Source organism: Drosophila innubila, assembly GCF_004354385.1.
Source record: "Drosophila innubila isolate TH190305 chromosome 2L unlocalized genomic scaffold, UK_Dinn_1.0 4_B_2L, whole genome shotgun sequence".
Taxonomy (NCBI): domain Eukaryota; kingdom Metazoa; phylum Arthropoda; class Insecta; order Diptera; family Drosophilidae; genus Drosophila; species Drosophila innubila.
The window spans coordinates 3,099,447-3,124,226 of NW_022995372.1; the positions used below are offsets into that span (position 1 = coordinate 3,099,447).

The 24,780-nt window shown below is 36.8% G+C and overlaps 1 protein-coding gene across 1 annotated transcript in view; it reads left to right on the forward strand.

The window, feature by feature from the left end:
* The first annotated feature begins 524 nt into the window (after positions 1–524).
* The window catches only part of LOC117780132 (zinc finger protein ush), a 29,486-nt gene continuing 5,230 nt past the window's right edge, over positions 525–24,780 (forward strand). The window contains exons 1-5 of the mRNA XM_034616545.1: positions 525–940; positions 2,492–2,536; positions 21,149–22,149; positions 23,135–23,541; positions 24,135–24,395. Of these exons, the coding sequence (XP_034472436.1) occupies positions 889–940; positions 2,492–2,536; positions 21,149–22,149; positions 23,135–23,541; positions 24,135–24,395 (1,766 nt within the window). The 5' untranslated portion in view covers positions 525–888. The remainder of the gene's footprint in view (positions 941–2,491; positions 2,537–21,148; positions 22,150–23,134; positions 23,542–24,134; positions 24,396–24,780) is intronic.

The following is a 24,780-nucleotide window of genomic DNA, read 5'->3' on the forward strand; positions in this document are numbered from 1 at the left end:
GAAATACGTAAAATAAAATTAATTTATATATAACGAATAAAATAGACATATAAAACACAAATAAATAATTTGGTTTATAAAATAAAAGGCAAACCCTTTGCATTTTCGAAGTACGGGGTTTAAAAAGCCGCAGACTTCGACTTGGATCTGAGAAATGGTAACTGGGAACTGGGAATAGGACTGTGCTAGGTTGGATGGCTGACAGTCTGACTGTCTGACTGGCAGATAGGGCTAGCAGATAGACGCTCAACTGGCAGACTGGCAAATGAAAGATAAACAACTTTACCACCAGCAAGACACAGATACAGATACAAAGGGGAGGGGCAGAGAGAGAGAGAGAGAGTGGGAGAGGGAGAGAAAGAGAGACAGACAACTCGCAGTCATTGCGAGTCATCAACAAACATCAGCTGTGTGCGCTGCCAGCAGCGACGTCAACTGCGACGCTGCGTCGTCGTCGTCATTCGGTTTTAGCCTCGGTATCTTTGTATCTCACAGATACACAGACAGACAGACAGCGAGAGAGGGAGACAAAGAGACAGAGCACGAAAAATTTCATTACTGAGCGCGTGGTTTTTCAGTTTGCCGTAGAACGCGAGACGAGCAGCAACGAATGCGGCTTTATTTCTATCAATCCATCAATCAAGCGGTCAAGCATTGAGTCGCGTAATTATTCGAAATATTCATGTGAATAACAAGCGAGTGTACAAGTGAATGAAAAGCAAGCAAATCAATGTGAATACAAGTGTAATAAAAAAAAAAAATGTGGCAAATAAAGTAGTGAGCATTTTAGAAGTCACTGTCAATCATTAAACCACCCAAACACCCATACACCCTACTACCTATGTATGTGCCACACTTGGTCAACAGCAAATTGGCTAACTAATAACCATGATTAGCAGTCAGACAACAACAACAACAACTAAAGGAATAACAACAAAAGGTGAGACGATCTTTTGGCTAAGCCAACGGATATTTGAGTGTTGCGCTCTCGCTCACTCTCTCTCGCTCTTTACTTGCCCCACAGTCAGCGAAACACACACGTTGCAGGGGTTAACTCACTGCCCCCCCTCCCCACCCTCCTTGCCCCTTTGCTGCTCTTTACTGCAGAGACTCGGCCAAGTTATCCCAGCAATTTTTTTTTTTTTTTTTTTTTTTTTTTTTGCTTATCAGTGGACTATCTACGCTGTGTGGCTACACATTCATTCCTGGTCGCACATGTGTGTGTACGTATGTGTGTGTGTGTGTATGATATCTACAATCTGGCGAACGAAGGAGAAATAAAAACGAAGGAATTCTGCGGATTGTTGTTATTATTGTTATTATAATTCCTTGAAGTGAATATCAGCGAAATATAATCAAAACGAGAAAACAACAGCAACAACAACAACAACAGTGAGTGTTGCTTGGACTTGGACTTGGTATTGGACTTGGCTATAAGCATAGCTTTTACTTTGACTATGGCTTTAACTCTGGCTTCGTTTGTGGCTACTTGTTGTGTGTTTTGTTGTGTTGTGTTGTGTTGTGCGTACTTAACAGATACGATTGCGATATGAATAACAACAACAAGAACCTATACAACCACAACAAGAAGAATATACATTGTTTTCACTTGAAGCAATTAATGTGCATATTAAATATTATGTACATATTTTGCAGCAAACGTTATATGAATTAAGTGATAAATAAAATGATAAAAAATAAATGATAAATGATAAACCGCTTGCATATTCGATATTCGATAAGCAGCTGTCTACAGTTTCAAACTGTTCATGCACTAAGAGAAATTCATAAAGATTCTTAAATCTACAAAAATAAAATTGGAAATTTATAATTGCAACAATATTAACAATATAATTTGAGATGAAAATATAAATGCAGTAAGTAAGGAAAAAAAAGGAAAAGAGAGAACAGCTCGAGAGAGAGAAAGAGAGAGAGAGAGAGAGAGGGAGGGATTGGGAAGAAGAAATTAAGGAAGCTGAATATAATTACTTGCCGTTATTTTATTTACTCAACATCGACTAAAATAATTCTACAAAAAATTATTTATAAAAAAAAAATATTTTAATTATAAATAGTTTAAATTAAGAACTGAAACGATTATAAAAGATAATTTTAAAAAGTATTCAAATTTCTTGGGTATCAATAAAATTAATAATTTATTAAACTATAGTCGCTTTCAAACAATTTATTTAATATTTACATAAATGACAAATAATATATTGAATAATAACTAATAACATTTTGAAATTTATCTAGCTTTATATTTAATATAGTATATAGCTAGATAAATTCAAAAAAAATTTATCAACATAAATAAATTATTTCTCAAAAATATTTTATAATATATTTAACATTTACATGCTATACATACAATACTTATATTAGAAGTAAAGGTAAAATTTTGAAAAAATTTAATCAACTTGAATTTATTATTTCAAATTGTTTTCAATTAATTCTAACTGTTTGCGACTTTAACTTTATGTTGTTGCAGGTGATTGTTCCGATACCACAGAAGAGATGACCGTCGACAGCAGAGGTGAGTGTCTAAATGCTGTTTGAGATACCAGAAGAGCATCCCCCTTTATACTCTGCCTCTCCCTTTTAAACTCTCCCTTTCCCCCTGCTGCTTAGCATTTATCCAGTCAAAGCCTTGAAGTGGCTAAAAACTGTTATCAGTTAGCAGTCAGCAGCGAAATCCGAGGCAGACACATAACCCGTTAATGCCAATAATAAATGTGCTGTGTGAGTGTGTGAGTAAATATGCATGTGTGTGTGTGTGTAAAGTGACTTTTGGTTGTAGTGTTGTCCTGCTGCATGCTGCTGATATTTTGCCAATAAAAATTTAATCTGCTCTCATATCCAGTGTTAGCGTGGGAGAATGAGTAAAAAATACTGAGTGGGTTAGGTAGAAGAGGGGTAGATGGGTAGAGAGGGGGTGTGAGGAAGTCTGATCCCATCCTTTGAATATAATATTCCTACCAATTTCACTTTATCAGCACAGAGCCAAGCGAAAATGCGATGATTGGTCGACTAAATGCCAAAGCCACAATTCAGTCTAGGCCAAGTTCTACCCCTGCCTCACACCCTAACCCCCGCGCCTGTCCTCTACCACTGCTGACCACCCCTTGAGCACTAACTTTGTGAGTGCGGTTTGCGATTTTGACACCTCAAACAAGTCCGAACCCTTTTTGCGACCAGGCAGAGACAGTTGACTTTATTCCCATTCCCCTTCCCAATCCCTTACTGCCTTGACAACCCCTTTTTTTTGGGCAGTACAGGAAATGATGGAATAACCAGAGCAACCCTGACTGACCCCTTTCCCCTCCTCAACACACACACACACACACTCACTCAAAGTGCTGTCAAGTTGTGCGTGTTTTGACTTAACTGGCATCATCATTGGCATCAATTTCATATCACTTCATAATCATCAGCAATGTCAACGCAGCACCAAACCCAGCCACTGAACCACATTGAATACCATCCAGCCCACACCCTACACTGACCGAAAATAAGCAATACACCTCAAAATAATTCTTAATTTAATTCTTTACACCAAAATTTGTAGTCTTGCGAGATAATTATTAAATGTAGTGCAAACAAGTGGGTGGTTACAGTCGAGCACGCTCGACAGTAGGACACCCTGTACCCAGGTACTCTGTACTGAGGTTGATTTTCGACCAGTTGTTCCTATGGTTAAGATATCTCAAAAAACAAAAAAACTTATTCATACTAAAACTTGATTTTCGACTGAGCATCTCTATAACAGCTATATGATATAGTGGTTCGATTTACAAAACAAAATTTGGTCAGGATATATAATACCAGCCCAAATGTATATTATGTCAGATTGATTGATATATCTCAAGAAACCAAGAAGTTTTTCATACTAAAACTTCATATTCGACCTGTCGTTCCTATGGCAGCTATATCCAAAAATAAAACAAACTTGATCTGCCTATGGTATTCAGAAACCTGCATACCAAGTTTGAAGTCTCTAGCTGGTTTCTGAGATCGACGCGTTCAAACAGACGGACGGACGGACAGACGGACAGAAAGGCAGACGGACAGACAGACAGACATGGCTTAATCGACACGGCTGATTAAGAATATATATACTTTATACTGCCACGCCCCCATCTGTCTGTTACATACATACATGCCATACACATTATACCCTTTTCCCCCATTTTCAATAGGCTCAGGGTATAAAAATTAGCCGAGAACCTAGATTCTTTTAATTAAAGAAATCCTGTTCAAGTTTTACACTTAATTCTACTTACCAATATTCTAAAATTCTTAAATCTTTGAACATAAAATATAATTAAAAATAGAGTCGACTTTAGTTAATTAAATCTTAGTAATTTTAATCTGAGTATCAATTTTAAAATATGTCGATTTTAGTACGAAATACTTTATTGTTTTGCTCAGTGTAGTTCTCTTCATCATTTCTCTGCTGAGTGAGAAACTGATGATGATGCTGTTGAGGATGCGAAGAAGGAGACAGTGGAGATGTAACTGAAGCGTTCTCCAAGTTGTCCATTTTGTGGCTGGTCAACCTGCGACCTTTTGGTTGGAGCAGGGAGAGAAGGAGATGAATGGGGGTGGAAGGGGGATGATGTTGCAACAGCTCGACATTCCACGCCATTTCGCTGCCATCTCAAGCATTCATCATTAATAATCCCCCTCAGCCGACAGGCATTGGAGCTGTCTCCTCCAGTTCCCTTTACTTCTCTTCCTTCTCCTCTTTTTTTGCCTCCCATATCTCCTCTGACTCTCCTGTTTCTCTCAGCCCTTCCACTTGGTCATTTTGTGCTGCGTCAGTGAAAGATTTGCAGCAGCCACACACACAGAGAGGGAGATGGTGAGAGACAGAGAGAGATAGATATACTATGGCAGAATGAGAGGGGGAGAGGTTAAGAGGCTGGGAGACAACGTGTGGCCAAGTGGGCGTAACAGTGCCGCCAAAAGTGGGCGTTTGTCTGCGCTAATCTTTATCTAGCTGTTGACACTCCATGGCAACGTTGCACAGACCAACCAGCAACAACAACAACAACAACAACAGCAACACTAACAACAAAAAAGTGTGGCAAAATGCAGAGTCACATTCCTTTAAGCCCCTCTCGCCCCTTCAGAATGCCACGCCTAGTTCATTGGTCATTCCTCTCTCCTTCTCCCCTCTCTCTCTCTCTCTCTCGCCCCTGACTAACTGATTTTCCCTTTTTGTGTGCGGTTAAATTCTAAAACTTACACCTGTCTAAGGCATTTTAGCTAATACATTTGCTTTGCAGTTTATCGAGTCGTATTTGAATAAATATAAATTTTGAAAGCAAGTTTCGCTAAACAAGAATGTCTTATAGAAAAGATTTTAAATGATTCATGTCTATTCATGTCTCAAAATTTAGTAGTTCAAATTTTGTGACAATAGATATTCAATTTAATAAATTAACTATGCATATCACAAAAAAAGTTTTACTTTCGGCAGTATTAATTAATACAGATTGAATATTCATTAAATTTTGAGCAGATTTCTTAGGAAAGTCTTATGTACTTAATATCTTTGAAAACTTCTCCCTTTATTGAATTTGTGTATTGTTAACTCACTTATTTAGTTATATGTATTTATATCAGGGATTAGATGAAAGAGTTAAGAGTTTTAAAAAAAATCAGTACTGAAAAAAATTGATCTGGATGAATGGGAAGAACTCTTGTATACCATTTTTATATTCAAATTAATTTGAACTTTTATTTTTAAGCTAAATAAAAGACTTTATGAAAAGTAATTAATTAAAAACTTTAAGTTAAATGTCATATAAAATAAAGTGATTTTTCAATCTTTACTATAAAAATGTTAAAAAATTTTTAGAAACTATCAAAAAATGGCTGACAACATATTTTATGAAAAACATTAAACTATAAACAGTTGAATTTTAAGATTAATTCATATTCAACTATTGCAACTTTATATAAACTACATACTATCTATGGTTGGGCAGGGTATTTTCAAGTTCAGCAATTTTGTATAGTTTTCGCTTACTAGCTCTTGCTGATTTTAGCTCCTGCCGCCCACCCAGTCAACCCTGCAATTGTTGTTGTTGTTATAGTTGTTGTTGCTGCTGCTGCTGATGATGTTGCTCACTTTGGGTGCTCTTCATTTGCTGCTGCTGTGCAATGTACTGTAAGCGCATCTACAAGCTGTGTATTTCACTACCTCTCGCTCTCTCTCTGCGTCTCTCTCTCTCTCTCTTCGTCTTTCTCTCTCCATGTGCCTGTGTGTGTGGTTTTTATCTATGAAATTCATGAATGCTTCGGCTTATCTCTCCGAATTGCATACTTGCAGTGTTAGACCCCAGACTCAGACCCCAAAACTTGTCCTATCTTGGCCTCGTTTGCTCTTTTGTTGTTGCTGCTCTCGTTAGCCCAGTACTTAAGGGATATACGGACTTATAAGTTTGTGCCAATGTCTGCCTATATTATTACCTAGTTCTTAAAGTGTACTATATGAGTTGAATCAACCAAATTGGCTGAAAATACTTCTATGTAGTGCTATTTCGAAAATTTCAAACTGTCATAACTTTGTCAAAACTCAACTGATTTTCTTGCGAAATGTCAATTTTATCATTATTTAACTTCGATTTTAATTCTGCATCAAAATTCAAATATTCATTTTTTTTTTTTTGTTATTACTGTCAATTTTTTCCGTACCCGATCTTGACCTTCGAACCCTAATCTTGAATAGTTTTGTTAAAACTTAACCGATATTAATGCAAAATATAAATTTTATCATTATTTGACCTCCATGATTTTGATTTTGCCAAAAAAAAAAGGTAAAATTAATATTTTACCATCACTCTCCATTTTTTCCGTACTTAGCCTTAGCACTTGATCTAAAACTTGTCTATTTTAAATCGATTTCCTTGCGGAAAGTCAATTTTATCATTATTTGGCCTCTATTTCGATTCGGCATTTAAAATGGATAACTCAATTTTAATCCTTCATTGTTTTTATACCACTTGGAAAAAAAAAAACAATCAGATCAACCACTAGAATTGACTTACGTTTTTTCTTTCTTTCTTTTTAATTAAATATTTTTTTGTTCTTATTTTAGATTTTTAAAATTTAAAAACTCTATCTATGGGTATTTCGAATGAATGCAAATAGTCAGCTGCTGGGCGTCAAACAGTCGATCAGCTGGACTGTATGGTTCTTGATTGTTGTTGTTGCTGTTGTGGCTGCCTGTCTTCTAATGGCGCTAAGTGAGTTTACCTTCCAGACCCCCCACTCTTGCAACCACCCACTCTTGCCAACAAGTTCTCGCTGCTTGACTTTCCTCCTGTTTCTGCTCCTCCCGTTTCTGCTGCTCCCCACTCATTCTCAATACACATGAGCGCCACTCTCTAATGGCATTTTATCTATGGCATAATTTTTTATTATTGTTGTTGTTGTTGTCTTCGTTGTTTGTTTTTTTGTTTATTTTTTTTTTTTGCCATGGCTTAATGACAATCCGAAATAAACACACAGACAGCGAGTCAAATTGTTAGATAGCTTTTCGGCATGTAATTAATCATTTGACGGCCAAGTTTTTTTATTTAGCTCTGTTATTTTTTGTACTCCCCTCGCTAGTTAAAGTCAGTTCCAGTTGCCATGCGGGACGCATTGCAGCTTTTTGCTGCGGGCCACAACAACAACAACAGCAACAACAATTGCTGCTGCACCAAAAAAACAACCTAACAACAACAAGCGATTGCTGAGGGGAAAGGGGGGCGTGGGGTTGCAGGGGGAATCTACAGAAATCCATTACGCGCCTTGGCTTATCAGCAAACGTCCATCGTCTACAGCAACAACAGGAGTAACAGCAACAACAACATCAGTCACATTACGCATACGCACTGTGACCGAATTTTGGGGAACGTCACAACTCGAGTTGAAGTCAACTTTCGCTTGGAATTGAACTGGCGCCTGCTCATATTTTGTATTTATGATTAACTGCACACACTACATGTGTGTGTGAGTGTGTGTGTGTGTGTGTGTGTGTTTGCCATATCATTGGCCAAAAATCACAGCGCAAAAACATAATTTTATTTGCACTTTATTTTATGCGCCCTTTTAGACCCTGTTCTTAAGATGTGCAAATAGTACACTTAGTTTGTCACTTACGTTGTAAAATCTGAATAATAGACAGCAGAAAATAAATAAATAAATACTTGATCAGCAAGCAAGTCTACAAAGTCGTGAGCCTATAATTGTCTGTCTATAATAAAAAAATATATATATTCACGGATTACACACAAAAAATGGTCGAAATCAATACTTAGATTTAGAAGAAAAATTTTTTTGGAGAAATTTAATATATTTTGAATGCGGAATGAATTCAAAGACCAAAATATGATGAAAATAATATTCCGCTTCAAAATTCCATTGAGTTTTCATAAAGTTATGACAGTTTGAAATTGGTTAGACTTTGAATTTAGCCACTTTACAAGTCAAAATTTGCAATCAATATAACATGATTTTTTACAAAAAATAAAACCTCTCAGAATCAAGTTTAAAGTGTTGTTTTATACTAATTACGATATAAGGAGTTGATTAAAAGTAAAAACATGAGATTTAAAATTTTGAATTTTCAAAATATCAAAGGGGGGACCCTTACCATCAAATTATGGCTGTTATTGAAAAATCTAAAAATTTTCTAAATGAACAAAATTTAAATGCAGAATAAATTTGTAGGCCAAATCATGATCAAAATGACATTCCGCTTGCAAATCGGTTGAGTTTTACCAAAGTTATGACAGTTTGAAATTGGTTAGACTTTGAATATACCCACGTTACAAGTCAAAATTTGTCATCAATTTCACATGATTTCTTAAAAGAAAATGAAAGCTCTCAGAATTAAGTTTAAAGTGTTGTTTTATGCAAATTATGACACACGAAGTCGATTAAAAGTTGAAACTTAAGATTTAAAATTTTTAATTTTCAAAATTGCAGTGGTGGGACCCTTGGCATATAAATCAATGGGTAGATCTAGAGGAATACAATTTTTTAATTATTTTATATATTATATTTTATATATATTTTTAATGCATATGTATTTTTTAATTTTTTACTTTTTTAAATATAAACAGAGTCCGTACAAGTTGCGCTGGCTCCACTGTTAAATTTATGATGGGCTCCTTTTTTTGAGGGTGGCAAATAAAATTTATACTTTTTAACAATAAATTACACAACGTTGCACCACATGTGGCCAAATATTGACACACACACTCACACACACACAAGGTACTTGGTCTGGTAATCCTTTTTATGAAATTTATTCGTTCGTTTACCAAAAAAATAATAATATATATATGTAGAGAAATTGTTATCGGCGTTTACAGATCGCCACAGGCAGTCAGAATAGCGGCCTAAGTCCTGCTCCTGGGCCTGCTCCTGTCTTGATGATTGTGACAATGATGATGATGATGATAATAATAATAATGATGATGATGGGTTCGACTTGGGCTGGTCATAAAATCTCCAGCTCTTTGTGTGCTAAGAGGGAGGTAAAATTTGCAGGTTGGCCTTGTCCTTGCGGTTGCGCAGACAAAGAGAAAGCTGAAATACGGAGGAGAGAGGAGGGAGGGAAGGGGAAGGGGGAGGAGTAAGAGCTGGGGACAACTGCCCGTCTGTCTGGCTGACTGAGTGACTTGCCTCAATGGTGGCCATAACACCACGCAATCCTTTGGATAAATTTTCTTATCTTTCTCGACCAGACGACGATATTATTTTTAATACAGCAGCCAAAATTTCTATATGTGTGTGTGTGTGTCGCTCATAAATGTATTGGTATGTATGTGTATGTGTGTGTGGCTGTGTGTGATTTATGTTGTAATTTTTTTATGTGATATGAGTAGCATTATATTATGACTTTTCGTCATTTTTATACGAGATTTTTGCCTGCAACTTTAGATGGCGATTGAATGAATGAATGAATGCGTTAGATGAATGAATATGAATGTTGAATGTTAAGTGAATGAACAAACACTGAGTGACAATTTTTTTTTAGTCAAAAGGGTGCGCTGTCAATTAGTTGTTGTTATTGTCGGAAATGTTGCAAACTTTTCCCTTTTTTTGCCACTGGGAAATCATCATACATTTATTTTGCAAACTCATTTCTGTTTGCATTTTGATTGAGTGACCCTCGTTTATATATTTTTTCTAATAATTTTTGTTGCTATTGTGGATTTGTGTTGTTGCTTTATTTGTGCAACATTCAAGTTAATATGCAACACTTGAGATGGGGCACATAGTAAATCGATTTGTTGCAAGCAAACATTTCAAATTGAATTGAGAAGTGCTTTTGTTGATTTGCGAGAGAATTTGTTGAGTCAGCTGTGTGTGTGTGAGATGCAGTGTTGATTAATGTCAAATGACACTGCATTAAAAATATCTGGAATGAAAGCGTTATTAAAGATAAACTAATAAGTTTAAGTGAAATAAATAATCTTTATAAAAAAAAAAACTAGTTCTGACTAACTGAATAATCAAGGCAAAGACTGAAGCTGAATAAAGTGCATTAAAAGTATGTATCTGAAGAGTCTTATTTAAACTACTATAAGTTTCTGTAAGATAAAAATCTATCTCACATTTAAGTTTTCATTTAACTTATACACATATAATCAAATAAAAATTAAGCTGTAGGAGCTAAAAGGCTGAAATTTTTACAGAACATAGATTTTATGGTGAAAAAATGAAAATTGTAACTGCAAGTGTAATAAATAAAAAGTATAAGCTAAAGCAAAACATTTCTAAATTTTAACTATTTAGACTGTATTTTATAATCACACACAATTTCTTACCAAATTCAATTTATTCATATAAATTGCAAAACTTTTCAGATACTTAATTAATTGTTTAAGTTTCACACATTTTTTCAAAACAACTTATTATGTTTTAATTTTAAAATTAAAAAAGAATAAGTTTTTGTATAATTTTGTCCAAACTTTTCGGATTGAATTTACTTTTAGTTGGTGAGTTTAAGTTCGATAAAGTTAAGAACGACAATTTATAAATACTAAGCATAAATGAAACGTGAAAAAAAACAATTTATTAAGTCATAGTTTAATAAATGGGTAAATAAATAAATTTCAACTCCTATGTAGTGCAGTGTGGCTAATCCTTTTGAGCCTGCTATTAATTCTTCAGACTCGTTAAGCTGTGCATAAAAAGCGACACTTTGGAACTCATTACAAGCTGTTAGCAAGCACTTTGCACTTCATCAAGCTAAAAAGGGCAGCCACCAGTTGGGCAGGTAGACCTACAGGTAGACAACACACACACACACACACATGCACTGAGCATAAAACCTGTGTTCTTGTGCCGTTTTTTTTTTTTGCTTTCGGCCAGGTCTGCATTATGGCTTATTTGCTTGCTGCCTTGTCAGTCACTTTGCCGCGCTGTTAACCGTTTATTGTGCCACCAAAAGAGCAGACAGAACTGCGAACAGAATTGCCACAAGTTGCCCCTTAACTCAGCCTACCCTTCCCCCATTCCCGCCCCGCATGCCACACTTTTCGGAGGCCTAATTGGTAGGTAATGATGTGTCTGCCGTGCCGCTTTGTTAGTCACTCGAGGCACAGAATGCGAATGAGGCTGCAACTGAAACTGAAACTGTGGCCAAGAAGACGGTGGCAGTGGCAGCTTGTTGCCTGCCCCATGTTGCGTGGCATTGTGTGTGTGTTGCGACTTGAATTGGTTGGTAGCTGCTAACTCTGGAGACTCTGGAGACTATGCGTGTCGGTCTTTTGGCTTTGTACTTGTTAACTGCTTGTTGTTGTTGCTGCTATTCTTGTTGTTGCTGTTGTCGTTGCCTGCGCACATCTTGTTAGCAACAACTGACAACAACAACAACCACAACAACTGTCTGTGGGGTCCGTTCCCTTTTGTCTTTAACTTTTACACCCATTACCTGCTAAATTCTAGGGTATATTGCATTCGTTGCAATGTATGTTACATACACAAAAACAAAAATATTGCTTTCCACGCATTTTAAGACAAATTAAATGCATTGAGAATTAAAAGATATAAAAAATACAGCAAACTTCATGGTTTTTAATATAATTTAACTCTGTATTTTCACTTATTTTCTATTGAGTTGCTTAAAGCAGTAAAAAATATATATATAAATCGAATACTTTAGAAAAATAGTCATTTTTATTAACGTACATCTCAAAGCATTTTACAGAAACAAAACAAACAAATTTTGCATAAAGACTTCTATGAAAACCATACAAATTAATTTAATTAGAGACTTCAAATTTGGTGCATGAATTCGTATCCTACAGAATGTCTTTAAAATTTTTTCTGAATATTGCAAAAAAAAAAAGACTGTAAAACACGCACAGTTTTTTAAGTTAGAATACCTTTGAAGATGATGAACATTTCCTTTTATAATCATCAATCATTTCACTTAATCGCAACTAAATCTTTTCGATATAACCATAGTTAAGGCTGTTTTAAGTTACAAACACCTAAAAATATGCAGTAATTTGTAATTCAAAATTATTCTATGCTATATTTATTTAATTTTAAATTGAGTAGTGGTATTTTATAGTCGACTATAAATTTCGAAAACGTTCTATTTCATTTTCGGCGCGTTTTTCACACAGCTCGCTGCAATGTTCGCGCCTCTTTAATTTAATGCCAAGTTGCCGATTGCTTTCCTCTCTTTTTTTCCTCTCTCTCTCTCTTCTCTTTCTACAGCTACCCTCCCCACCTCTCGTCATTGTCGTGGCTGCCTTTTGTTGATAAACTCATCAAAGTCATCAAAAAATTGGCAAAGCAATGAAGTTAACACAATGAAAGACACGATTCGATTTCTTGATCCTTTTGGCTCCCCAGTTGCAGTTACCAAGTCGCCTGTGGGCGGTCGCGTGTTGGGGTGGGCGTGTCACCGCCCTCACGAATTTAGTGTAACTGTAAAACGAAGGGACTGCTACAAAAAAAAAAAAAAAAAAACTAGAAATTTCGTTTGCTTTTTTCGCTGTCTTCATTTAGTTTGGACAACATGTTGTTGCTGTCGTCGTGCTATTGTTGCTGTTGTTGTTGAGAGACAGCAAGACAAACAATTGAATTGTCAGGCAGCAATTGTCAGTTGAAATGTTGTTGATTGATCTGCCAGAAGCGTGATTTGTTTACAGCAATTGCAATGTTGCTGTTGCTGTTGCTGCTGTTGCAGTTTCAACTACTACAACTATTGCTGTGCAGCAGCAGCAACATTGACTGTGATGTTAATCATAACAAGCAGACGTTTATGCAAATGAAGACCGTGTTTAATAAACGCAAATTATGAGACCAGCAGCAGCAGCAACTACAGCAACAGCAACATGTTGCTCTTGTCGACAGCAGCAGCAACATGGCAACACTCGCTAGCTGCGATTTGAGATTAGCAACATTCAAACTTGCACTTGGGTCAATTTAAATTTGTGCAACAGTTGCTGCTGTTGCCGTGCAGCAACCACACGAGATTGTGGGAGCAACAGCAGCTGAAAACTTGAGATTGCAATTGATCACAAACCAAAATGCAGTGTGTGTGTGTGTGTTTGTGTGTGTGTGTGTAGACGACAACTGTTGCTGTTGCAGTTGCAGTTGCTGCTGCTGCTGTTGATCGCTTGATCAGCAACAATCGACGCTGAGCGTGCTCACACGAAATTTTCAAGTATGTACTGTGACAATTTCTTAAGCCAAACCCTTACTCCCCCTCCCCTCCCCCAACCATTTCCCCTACCCCTTTCTGTCTTATCAGCATGCCGTGCGGCAGTTGCAACAACAGCAGCAACAGCAACAACAACAACAGCAGCAACACATCTGAACAGTTGCATCAATTGCTCAACATTGAACTCTCTGTGCAAAAGTCCAAAGACAACAAAAAATATATATATACAGCAACCGATACCCATTCCCCAAATTCTACCCTCTCCTGTTGCATCATTTGCACGTTTTTTAATTAAGACATCAAAAAGAGTTTGAGACTCGCTTGATTTCGAGGAATTGACTACAGTCCTCGAGTCCCCAAGTCTCTTCTCCCGCTCTTTTTGTCCACAGACTCGTCTTCTTCTGCTTCTTCTGCTTGTGTTCAAGTTCTATAGATTGCAGATAGAGTACATGGCTACCCCGTAGAAATGCAAGTCCAAGTCGATGCTTTGTATTGACAACTCTACGACTTGAAACTCGAACTCGAACTCGAATACGTGAGCTAAATTAGTCGACAGAATGAACTCTTGAGAGCTTGGGTCGAAGTCGGAATCTTCGCAATTGGAATCGAAATCAAATTCATTGGAGTATTGTATGATTTCTCTATACAAATACAAATACAACGAAGAAAAGAACTAAGTAAACATATTAAAAGTGTTTTGTTTGAGAGAATTTAACTGGAAGAAAATGTAATTTCAATTCAATTTCATCAATATATTTTATTATAATAGGTATCAATATTTCTATGAAGCAGAGTTGTGCCTATAAGCATCACCATTAATTTTTCATTAACATTTAAAATTTGTTGATAATTAAATAAATTTTCTTCAGCTTTTAAAAAGAAACATTTGATTTACATTTGAAATAGTACTTCAATAAACAAAATGAAATGTATTTTCTTTAGAATTATAAAAAAAAATTATTTTTAGCCTTAAATAATTATAATGAAAACTTAATTTCATTAGAAGTACATATTTTAGTGCTACTGAAAGTTGATATTTTTTAATGCCATTAGTTTAACTACGAAACTTGAAATAATAATAAAGATGAATAAAGAAATGATTTGATTTCTACTTAACTTGAAATAATAATAAAGATAAATAAAGAAATGATTTGATTTCTACTTAGATTGTTCCCTTTTCTTTAGAACTTTAAATATAATAAAATAAATATGTGCTATGTAAGTAAGTCCCAATTCTGCATGGACTAGCTTGAGCTAAAAGACATTTTTGAACTTTACATAAATTAGTTTACAGTCTACGCCAATATATATTTCAATTATTTATCTGCGACTTTTTTTAGACTTTGTATATTGGCAGAAATTAAATAAGAGTTAATAATATAAGAGAAAATACTTAGTTACTATTATAATATAAATAATATTTTATTCATTAAATTATTTATGACACAAGTTATTTAGATTTAAATAAATTTAGATTCTTCAGGGGTTTTGCTTGAAATTCTATTACATAATTTTATACATTGTTGCAGAGAGAACACAAAGACATTTTTAGAAATTAGAGCTGAGAATCCAAGTGTGTTTTTAAATTCTTGGAAATAAGAACAAGTCTTATAAGTTGGGCGCCAGGACTGTACAACAATTTTAGAATTTTATTGTGGCATTTTGGGCCACATTGTATAAAGTAGTATAAAGAGTGTGTAAGAAGCGAAGAAGCAGAGTAAGAAATCCAATTGCTTATCACAATGATCAAAGAATTTGGCTGGGACGCCTGGACCGTTTCCCATAGCGCTAAGGAGGTGCTGAAAATAAAAATACTGAAAACTGAAAACTGCAAGTAAATCACGAATAGCTTTGCGAACCCCAAAAAGATATGAGAATGTTGATTATTTGCACGGGTTAACTCTCAAAGATGCAGCCAAGAGTCGAACTGCGAGCTAAAAGTGTGAAATGAACGCGAATCGCTTCGTATTATTTTTATTTTTTTTTTTGTTCTTTTAGCGAATTGGAGAATCGGCGAATTGCTGAATTTTGTGCTCTCTGCATTTGTTTTTGCTGCCTTTTTTGATTAATAACAATTGATAAGAAGCGCGAGAAACGCGCCAAGAGACGAGACTCCAACATTAACTTTAACTTCAACTGCAACTGCAAGTGGAGTCCCACTGGCTGCTGATGGCGTTGATTGCCACAGTCAGCGTTGCACTTGGAGCTGGAGTTGCAGACGGAGATGGAGACGGAGACGGAGGCAGAGACGGACGCGAAGATAGAGAGTGACTGCCACAAGGTGGCAACATTTTCGCGCGAAAATAAAGATTTTCAGCCCAGTAAACAAAAGAGTAAACAGGCTTAAAAGTCTGTGACAATGTCTCTCTATTAGTAATTTGTAAATTATAGCCTTGATTAAAAATGTTATTTTGCAAAAATTTGTTGCACACTTCATTATGTTTTATTATTAAGCAGAGCAAATTATTTTATTAATTTACCAGGTGGCTGCTCGGTTTCACACTTAAGGTTAATTTTGAGCCCGATTGTTTCTGTGGCACCTATATAATATAATTATCCGATTTTGATCAAATTTGGTGAGAGTGTAACACATGGTAAAAAAGACGCAATATCTGGGTATGGTTGAGAAAGCTCTAAAACTTACAAAGTGTTTCATAAATAGCAGTTTTCTCAACTTGTGTGAACTTTGACCCCCTTGCAAATCGAATTTCGCAAAACGCCGTCAAATTTAATAAAATTGTCTCATCTACATGGTGTGAAAATTTCAGCCTCGTAGGTCTTATGTTTTGGGCTATGCTATGATCAATGAGTCAGATTCAGTGAGTAAGTCAGGACAAAGAATTTTAAATATATAAATTTCATTAACGTCGACTCAACACAGTGGAGCGAGAAAAAATTAAATTAAAAAAAAAATAAATTATAAAAAAATAACAATAATTTAATATTAAATCTTTATTGTTGTTTTTTTAGACTTGTAACTAATTCATTTTTGTTAATTAAATATAAAGACTATGAAGATACGGATACTGGGCATCTAACAGTCGAGCAGCTGGACTGTAGCCTGCCCACTTGTTGTTATCAGCAGCTGCAGCGATTTCTCGACTCTCGACTCACGTTTTTCAATTTGTTTGAGCTCAACACCCAACGCTTGGGAAATTTGTTTAATTATAAACAGCTAAATGTGCCGCTCCCGCTGTTGCTGCTGTTGCTGCGGATGGTGATGTTGCAGCTACTCCAACTGCAAATGCAACACTCCCACTCCCACTCGCAGGCATGCAAAGCGAGGTTTTTAACACGCCTTCAACCATTACGCATACGCCCCGTTGCAACCGTCTAGAGAATTGAGTAGACTATAGACCAGACTCGACCAGACCAACTGGCGTCGCGTCGCCTGAGTCTCTTCTAGCCACAACGCTGCTTGTGGTATGCCACCAGTTGAAGCTGCAACTGCCACATGATCAAGATCGCGTTGCTGGCAGCCAAAAATGAGCTTGCAGCTTCTACGTTGAGGGTTTTCGGGTTAACTGACCTTCTTCTCGCAACGATTAGCTGCGATGGCGACGACGACGGCGTCGGCGACTCTGCCAGTTCGACAAATGAACAAAGGGTCGACTGCCCCCTAAACCCTTTTTATACCCGGTAATCGTATTGTATAAGGGTTTGTTTTATAAGTAGTTCCTTATAATAAAATAAATTAATCTTTTGTCTCCGAGAAAATTGGAAAGAACATTTTTCTTGACAAGAAATACATATTTACTTGTATAAACTTAAATAATTTAATTTAATTATATCCTTAAACCGTAAATATGGCGGTTTTAAGTTGCTTCATATATTAATTTTAAGATAAAATTTTTTATGGTGAATATTCCCGTTTATAAATACGAATAATTTCACCTAATCGCATGTAGATCAGTAAAATATAACAGTAGCTATGACTGTTTAAAATTACTTTAACACACTCACAATTTTTAAGATAAAAACCTCTTTTTAATAATGAATATTTCCTTTTATAAACATGAATAATTTTAGTTTATTACGTGTAGATCAGTTAAATATATCGGTTGTTATGGCTGTTTTAAGTTGCTATCCCCTAAAAATATGCAGTAATTTATTTAACGCTGCACTTAAAAATACATAAATATAATTTATATATATTTATATTTAAATGGAGTAGCTAGTATCTTATAGTCGAGAACTTGAATTACTTACTTGTTGCCCCTTTCTCTCTCCCCTTCTCTCTCTATCTCTCTCTCTATGTATCCCTCTCTTTCAGTATGGCCCTGATCGTAGCACACCAAATTGCTCGATTGTTTATGGCTGCATACAACGCCCACCGAGTGCAACAACAGCAACAACAACAATGCCTTGGCCAAGTGAGAAACCAGCAACAATAATCTGCCGGTTGATAAAGTAGCCCCCCTGTCCCTATCACCTCTCTGCCGCTCTGGCTTCTCTTTCTTTTGTTGCTGTTGTTGTTGTTGTTGTTGCTGTGTCGCTTATCGGCGACGATCGATCGCAACTCGCAACGGCAACGGCAACGAAACTGATTTAACAAATTGATAAACAATTGTTGGCGTTGGCGAGCTGCATGTGTGTGTGTGTGTGTGTGTGTGTGTGTGAGGCGGCGTAACGTTACGAAATGAAATGGCTAAACAAACGATCGTTGAAGCAACAACAATAAAAATGACGCAGTTGAATCGCCAAAGAGCGCAGCTAATCCTCTTGGAGGAGCAGCAACAGCAGCAGCTGTCGCTGGCGGCAGCAGCAACTTTAGTCAATGCCATTGTTAACAGCACACGCTCTCTGCCGAGCTCTCTCTCTCTCCCGCTCACACAGCCAAATTGGCGAATTTGGGAAGCTGAGGCAGAAGAGTTGCTGTTGTTGCTGCTGCTGCTGCTGCTGCTGCTGCTGCTGGTGATGTTGCTGGCGTGGAGACTGGCGAGCAAACACTTTACGTGTGCTGCTTATCGCGCGCCAATCGAAGGCAATAAATATCTTACAAATAAGCAGAATGCGCAGGAATTCACAAAGCCAGAGAGGGAGAGCGGTAGGGAGAGAGGGGCAGCAGATTGCTGATGGAGAATTGCAGATGCTGTCGATTGTTCACGTGCAACTTTTGTGTGAATTCGTGAAAATCGACACGGCAATTAGGGCGTTTGGGCGTATGATTTTCTTCTTCTTTTTTATTTTTGGGGGGCGCAATCAAAAGACTCAGGCGACGAACTTGCAACCAAAATACAAATTACAGTTGCAGCAGCAACTACCAGCAATTGCTGCAACAACAGCAACTGCAACAAGTTGCGCTGACATTTCAATAGCCAACAATTGACAGGTCAACGCGCATTGGCGGCCCGCACGAGAAGAGAAATAATATGAGAATGGTAAAAAGAAGCCTCCGCATGGAACTTGCACTCCGTGGGCTGTTGTCGCTTATCGACGCCGTCATATCTATCAGAGACAGAGACGGCGACAGAGCCATGTTGCCCCCTCTCCAGGTGTGTGTGTGTGTGTGTGTGTGTGCTAGGGATGGGTATCGATAGGCATGATATCGATACTACATCAAATCAATATTATTTAATGATTCTTTTTGCACATTTCCCAACATTTTTGTTTCATACTTTGTTTATTTTTACGTTTTTAGTTTGTAACATTTGCTTTTGGCAATTTCGCTTCATAAGTATTTTTTTTTTAAATACTAAAATATCAAATTTAAAAATATAATTTTCATTTTTCCATTCTATTCATAATGTTTGGTTGCATATCATTTCTAAACATTTTATGCTTTTATATTTTTGTTTTTGAACATTTAACATTATTCACATTTTATTGAACAATTTTTATAGCTTAAAAAAGTGCTCAAGCTCCTTATTTCTTTAAATTTTAAATATTTACATTTATGGATTTTTAAATTTTTAATTTTATATTTTTCTTAATGTTATTGAATAAAAATACAAATTCATAAAATTTCCACAAAATAAATGTCTAAAAATCGATAACTATTGAATGTTAATATAATTGTGTTCTCAACAATTTTAACGAAAACAAACTTTGTAATTAAAAGTCATTTTATTAGCAGTAGTTTTAATAAAGTAAATGAAATGGTTTTTCATTAAATTTGCATTCATTATAATAATATATTCATTGTGTTGTGAAAATATTATATAGAAAATATATTGTTTGTATGATATGTCATGTGATATTTTTCGCCGATATCAATATCGATACTTTTTGGGTCATACGCATCTCTAGCTTGTGACTGTGACTGGTTCGTCTTATCCGCCGCATCGCTGGTCGTTATAATATTTTGTGCCCAAAAACAAATCAGATGTCAGCTTGGCCGCTCTAATCATCAACTTGGCTTTGGAACAGCATCCACAAACCCCATCCCCATCCACAACATGGAGCCATGGATCTCTGTGACCACCATGCGCTTTTCCACTCCACTCGCCGGTTTTCCACGTAATCCGACAGAGTCGAGATGCGTTCGCGGGATAAACAGGCAAACAGTGCCCAATGCTCAACTGGCCAAATGGTCGATTGGTCGATTGGTCGACAACCTCGAACCTTGCTCGTTTTCTCGACTTGCGACTTGCAACTTGCAACTTGCAACTCGCGACTTGGACAACGTCGCATTGTTTTCACAGCTGCCTGTCGCTTCACTCGCACCGCTGACAATTTGTTCGATAATAATTGCTAAACTCTTACCACATTTGACACATACAAACGATTCACATGGGACACAGATAGCGAGCCCTGATCTCATGCTCCCATACCTCAAATACAAACAGTTTATTGACCACGTTGGGCGCCAAAACTTCAGTTGAGATTTTGATTGTACCAAGAATTTGACAATTTATACACTTGGTTTTGGATAAAAAGTGTTTCTTTTATAAAATAAATCTTAATATTGTTCATAGTATCAAATTAGATCAATATATGTGCATAGTTTGTGATGGACGCCAAATAAAATTGCTATCGTATAAGATGCTATTATATAGATACTCGATCGAAAGAGTTCCCCAAGAAGCCTATTATCGAGTTACGCTATTATTTCTAATTAAAAACTGTAATACTATTATTATTTCAATCCTTTATATTTAATGATTTTATTGCTTGCTTTAAGATTATATTATTTAGATATCTGTTATATAACAAGATCATATTAGAGTTAATCTTCAATTAAAAAAAAATGTTTTTTAATTATTAACTCATCATATTTTCTATAGTTAAGATTTGAAATGAAAGTTTTTTTAATTCAGATTGAAAATGTGACATTAAATTAATTTTTAATCTGAAAATTTAAAAAAAAACTTTTCCAGCTATAATAATCTCAAAGCGGGTCCAGTTTTTCAACTCCAAAAACCGGCTATTTTTCAAAACATCTATTTATCTAAATTTGTCCTAATTTTATTGTGATTGTAATTAAATTTGTAACTTTTGCTTCTCATTAAATTGCAGATTCCAAAGATTTAGGTGCACACGAGCTGAGCGAGGAGAAGCAACAGCAGCAACAACAGCAGCAGGAGTTGGAGGGGCAGTTCGAGGAGCAGCCGGAGGACGAACACGGAGAGAACTCAACCAGCAACGCCTCCGATCAGCCCATTGAGACTGACATGGATCCGGAAATGGTCGAGGCACAAGCGGAGCAGGAGGAGCAGCAGAAGGAAGCGGACAATGCGACGACGCCACCACGGAGTCCAACGCCCGAGCTGATTCCCAAGCTGGAGAGAATGGAGCAGCCGGCCACACCTCCCTCAGCGACAGCCACGCCCAGTCCGCCGACTACGCCCACAACAGCAACAGTGCTGCCAAAGCTGCGCCTGAATGCGCTACTCGCCTCGGATCCGGCTCTTAAACCCGATGCCAAGGAGCTGAATCTGACAGATGCACGTCTGCTCGGTCCGCCACATCAGCAGCTGTCGAAGCCGGAGCCGCCACAGAGTCTACCCGATCCCAGCAGCCTTGTGGAGCCGCTCTTGAAGCCGGCACGCTTCATGTGTCTGCCATGTGGCATTGCCTTTAGCTCACCCTCGACGCTGGAGGCGCATCAGGCATATTACTGCTCCCATCGCAACAAGGAGGCGGACGAGGAGACGGCGTCGGGTGACAAGCTGTCATCCGCGGGCGGAGGTGGAGGCGTCTCTAGCGCAGGCAACGGCAGCGGCGGCGGCGGAGGAGGAGGAGGAAGCAGCTCGGAGCCTCCAGCGAAGCTGGCACGCATTGGGAAGCAATATGCCTGCACTCAGTGCTCCTACAGTGCCGACAAAAAGGTCTCGCTCAATCGTCACATGCGCATGCATCAGACATCGCCGGCTTCCAGTCTCCCGAGCCTTTCCAGCCTCACAGTCAATGGCATTTCCAGCGGAGTTGGAGTTGGAGGCGCAGCTGCTTCCGGGCTCGGAGGAGCAGGCGGAGGCGGAGTCGGAGGCGGAGTCTCGCTCGAGGAGAGCTCTAGTCAAGTGAGTTGTCCGTTGAGCCAAGAGTGTACCAAAAGGGTACCCAATATGAACTGAAATCTATTCCACAAAGATTAGGAAACTGAGGAAATAAGAAAAACAGTCAGATTACAAATATTAGAATTAGAATTCTTTTTTATTCATGCTAGAAAAGCGTAGACTTAATTTTTTGAATATACATAGAATTATAAACCTTTTATCGAGTTAATTAAATCGATAAAAATGGCAAAAATCCATTTTTTCCATACTTTTCCCTAAAGACTTTTTCAAAAACTTCAAACTGTCATAATTTTGTCAAATTTTAACCGATTTTGTTGGCCAACTTTATAATTTTGTTGACCCCATTTCTTGACATTTTTATATAAAAATTATCCGATTTTCTTGCGGAATATCAATTTTGTAATTTTGTTGGCCTCTAGTTTAATTTAATAATTACCGTCCATTTTTTTTCCATTTCTTGACATTTTTATTGAAAAACTTCAAACTGTCATAATTTTGTCAAAAATTAACCGATTTTCTTGCGGAATATCAATATTATCATTATTTGGCCTCTAATTGAAATTATTAATTAATAATTTAATTTAATTTTAACAATTAGCGTCTATTTTTTTCATTTCTTGACATTTTTATTGAAAAATCTTCAAACTGTCATAACTTTGTCAAAAATTAACCGATTTCCCAACGGAATATCACTTTTATTATATTGTTGTCCTCTAATTGAATGTAATAGTTAATACTTTAATTAAATTTTAATAATTAGCGTCCATTTTTTTCATTTCTTGACATTTTTATTGAAAAACTTCAAACTGTCATAACTTTGTCAAAAATTAACTGATTTCCCAACGGAATATCAATTTTATCATTATTTGGCCTCTAATTTTGTTCTGCATCAAACTTGAAAAAATCAATTTTTTGCTATCACTGTTCATATATTCCATAATTCTTCAATCCATCCAAAAATTTCCTAATCTCGTGCGTTCTTCCACAGCAAATCGATCGCTACTGCAGCGACTGTGATATCCGGTTCAACAATATCAAGACCTATCGCGCCCACAAGCAACACTACTGCAGTTCCCGTCGCAGCGACGGACAGCTGACTCCCAAGCCGGAGGCAGGAGTCGGAGTCGGACCAGGAGGAACAGCAGGAGCAGCAGCTGCTGCCACTGGAGTGCCAGTTGGTGGCAGTGGCAAGTTGAGTGGCGCACACAGTCCGCAGACGCGCAACAAGACGCCGACTCCGGCAATGGTTGCGGCTGCTGCAGCCGCTGCAGCGGCCGCTGCTGCCGCCTCCCTGCAGGTGGCGGCACCTCAGCCCTTCCTGGCACTGCCCACCAATCCCATCATCATAGTGCCCTGCTCGCTGATCCGTGCCGCCAGCCTGATACCGGGACCACTGTAAGTAATCCTTTCTCTCGAGAATCGAAATCACAATATGAGTTTAACAAGTTTAAACCTTAAAAAAATATAATAAGAATAAATAAAAAAATTCGTCTGGCTAAACTTTGATTTAATTATTTTTTATTATTAAATTTAATATTATTATTGCTCAAAATTATTTTAGCTCTTTTTTTTTGTATCTCATTAAGCAAATAATGAAATAGTAATTAATTTTGTATTTATTTTTGTATTGTATAATTTGTATAATTTGTAAATATTAAAGTACAACTCTCAAATTTGTTAGATAAAATAAAAATAAATAATAAAATAAAAATTGTATGGACATTAAAATAATACCAACAATGAATAACTTAAGTATTGAGTATTATATTAGTGTTCACTTTTGTGAGACAAATGAAAAATCGGAACTATAAAATAATGACCAAATTTATTTAATTGAAATCATAATTTAATTGCTATTTAAAATAATTTTATTCAGATCAAAATATAAGCTTAATTTTTGAATATATTGATAAAATTAAAGAAATAATATTTACTTAATTGTTTATTTACTTATCGTGTGATCTTGTTGTTTTATTGTTTCTTCACAGCACCACCTCCACGTCGGGCATTGTTAATCCGGAGTCCACGTGCTTTACCCTTGACAATGGCGCCTTGAAGCCGCTGGCGACCGCTCTGAATATTAACGCCCTGGCCGGGAATGTCACACCCTCGCCGTTGCCCAGCAACAGCCAGCAGACGAGTTCTGCCCTGGAACCCGATCGTCAGCCAGGGAACAGCGCCAACTCACTGGAGGCGGATGCCAAGAGTAGTCCGCCGGAACCCAAGCGGAAGGAAGCTGGAGGCACTCGGTAAGTTAATTAATAATATAAAAGTTTTTAGAAAATCTGTAAGATAGGAAAGCATCTGGAAGCTTGAGAAGCATCTTAAAATTACAAAACTGTGTTTTATATTTTTAAAATAATTCAAATATGGAATATAAAAGCATATTTGATTTACAAAAGTATCTGTCAAATGCAAAAGTCTTTTTAGCATAAATACCATAAGTAGATAATATCTAATAGATATAATTATGATAATCGATTAGATTTCAACTGACAAATGGCCATCTGTAAGTTACAATAGTATCTGTGCATTACTAAACTTTCTATGAGATTCAAGAGTATCTTATGCATAGAACATTTTCTGTTTACAAGTATTAGATACAAGAGAATTTCTTACATGAAAGGGACTTTA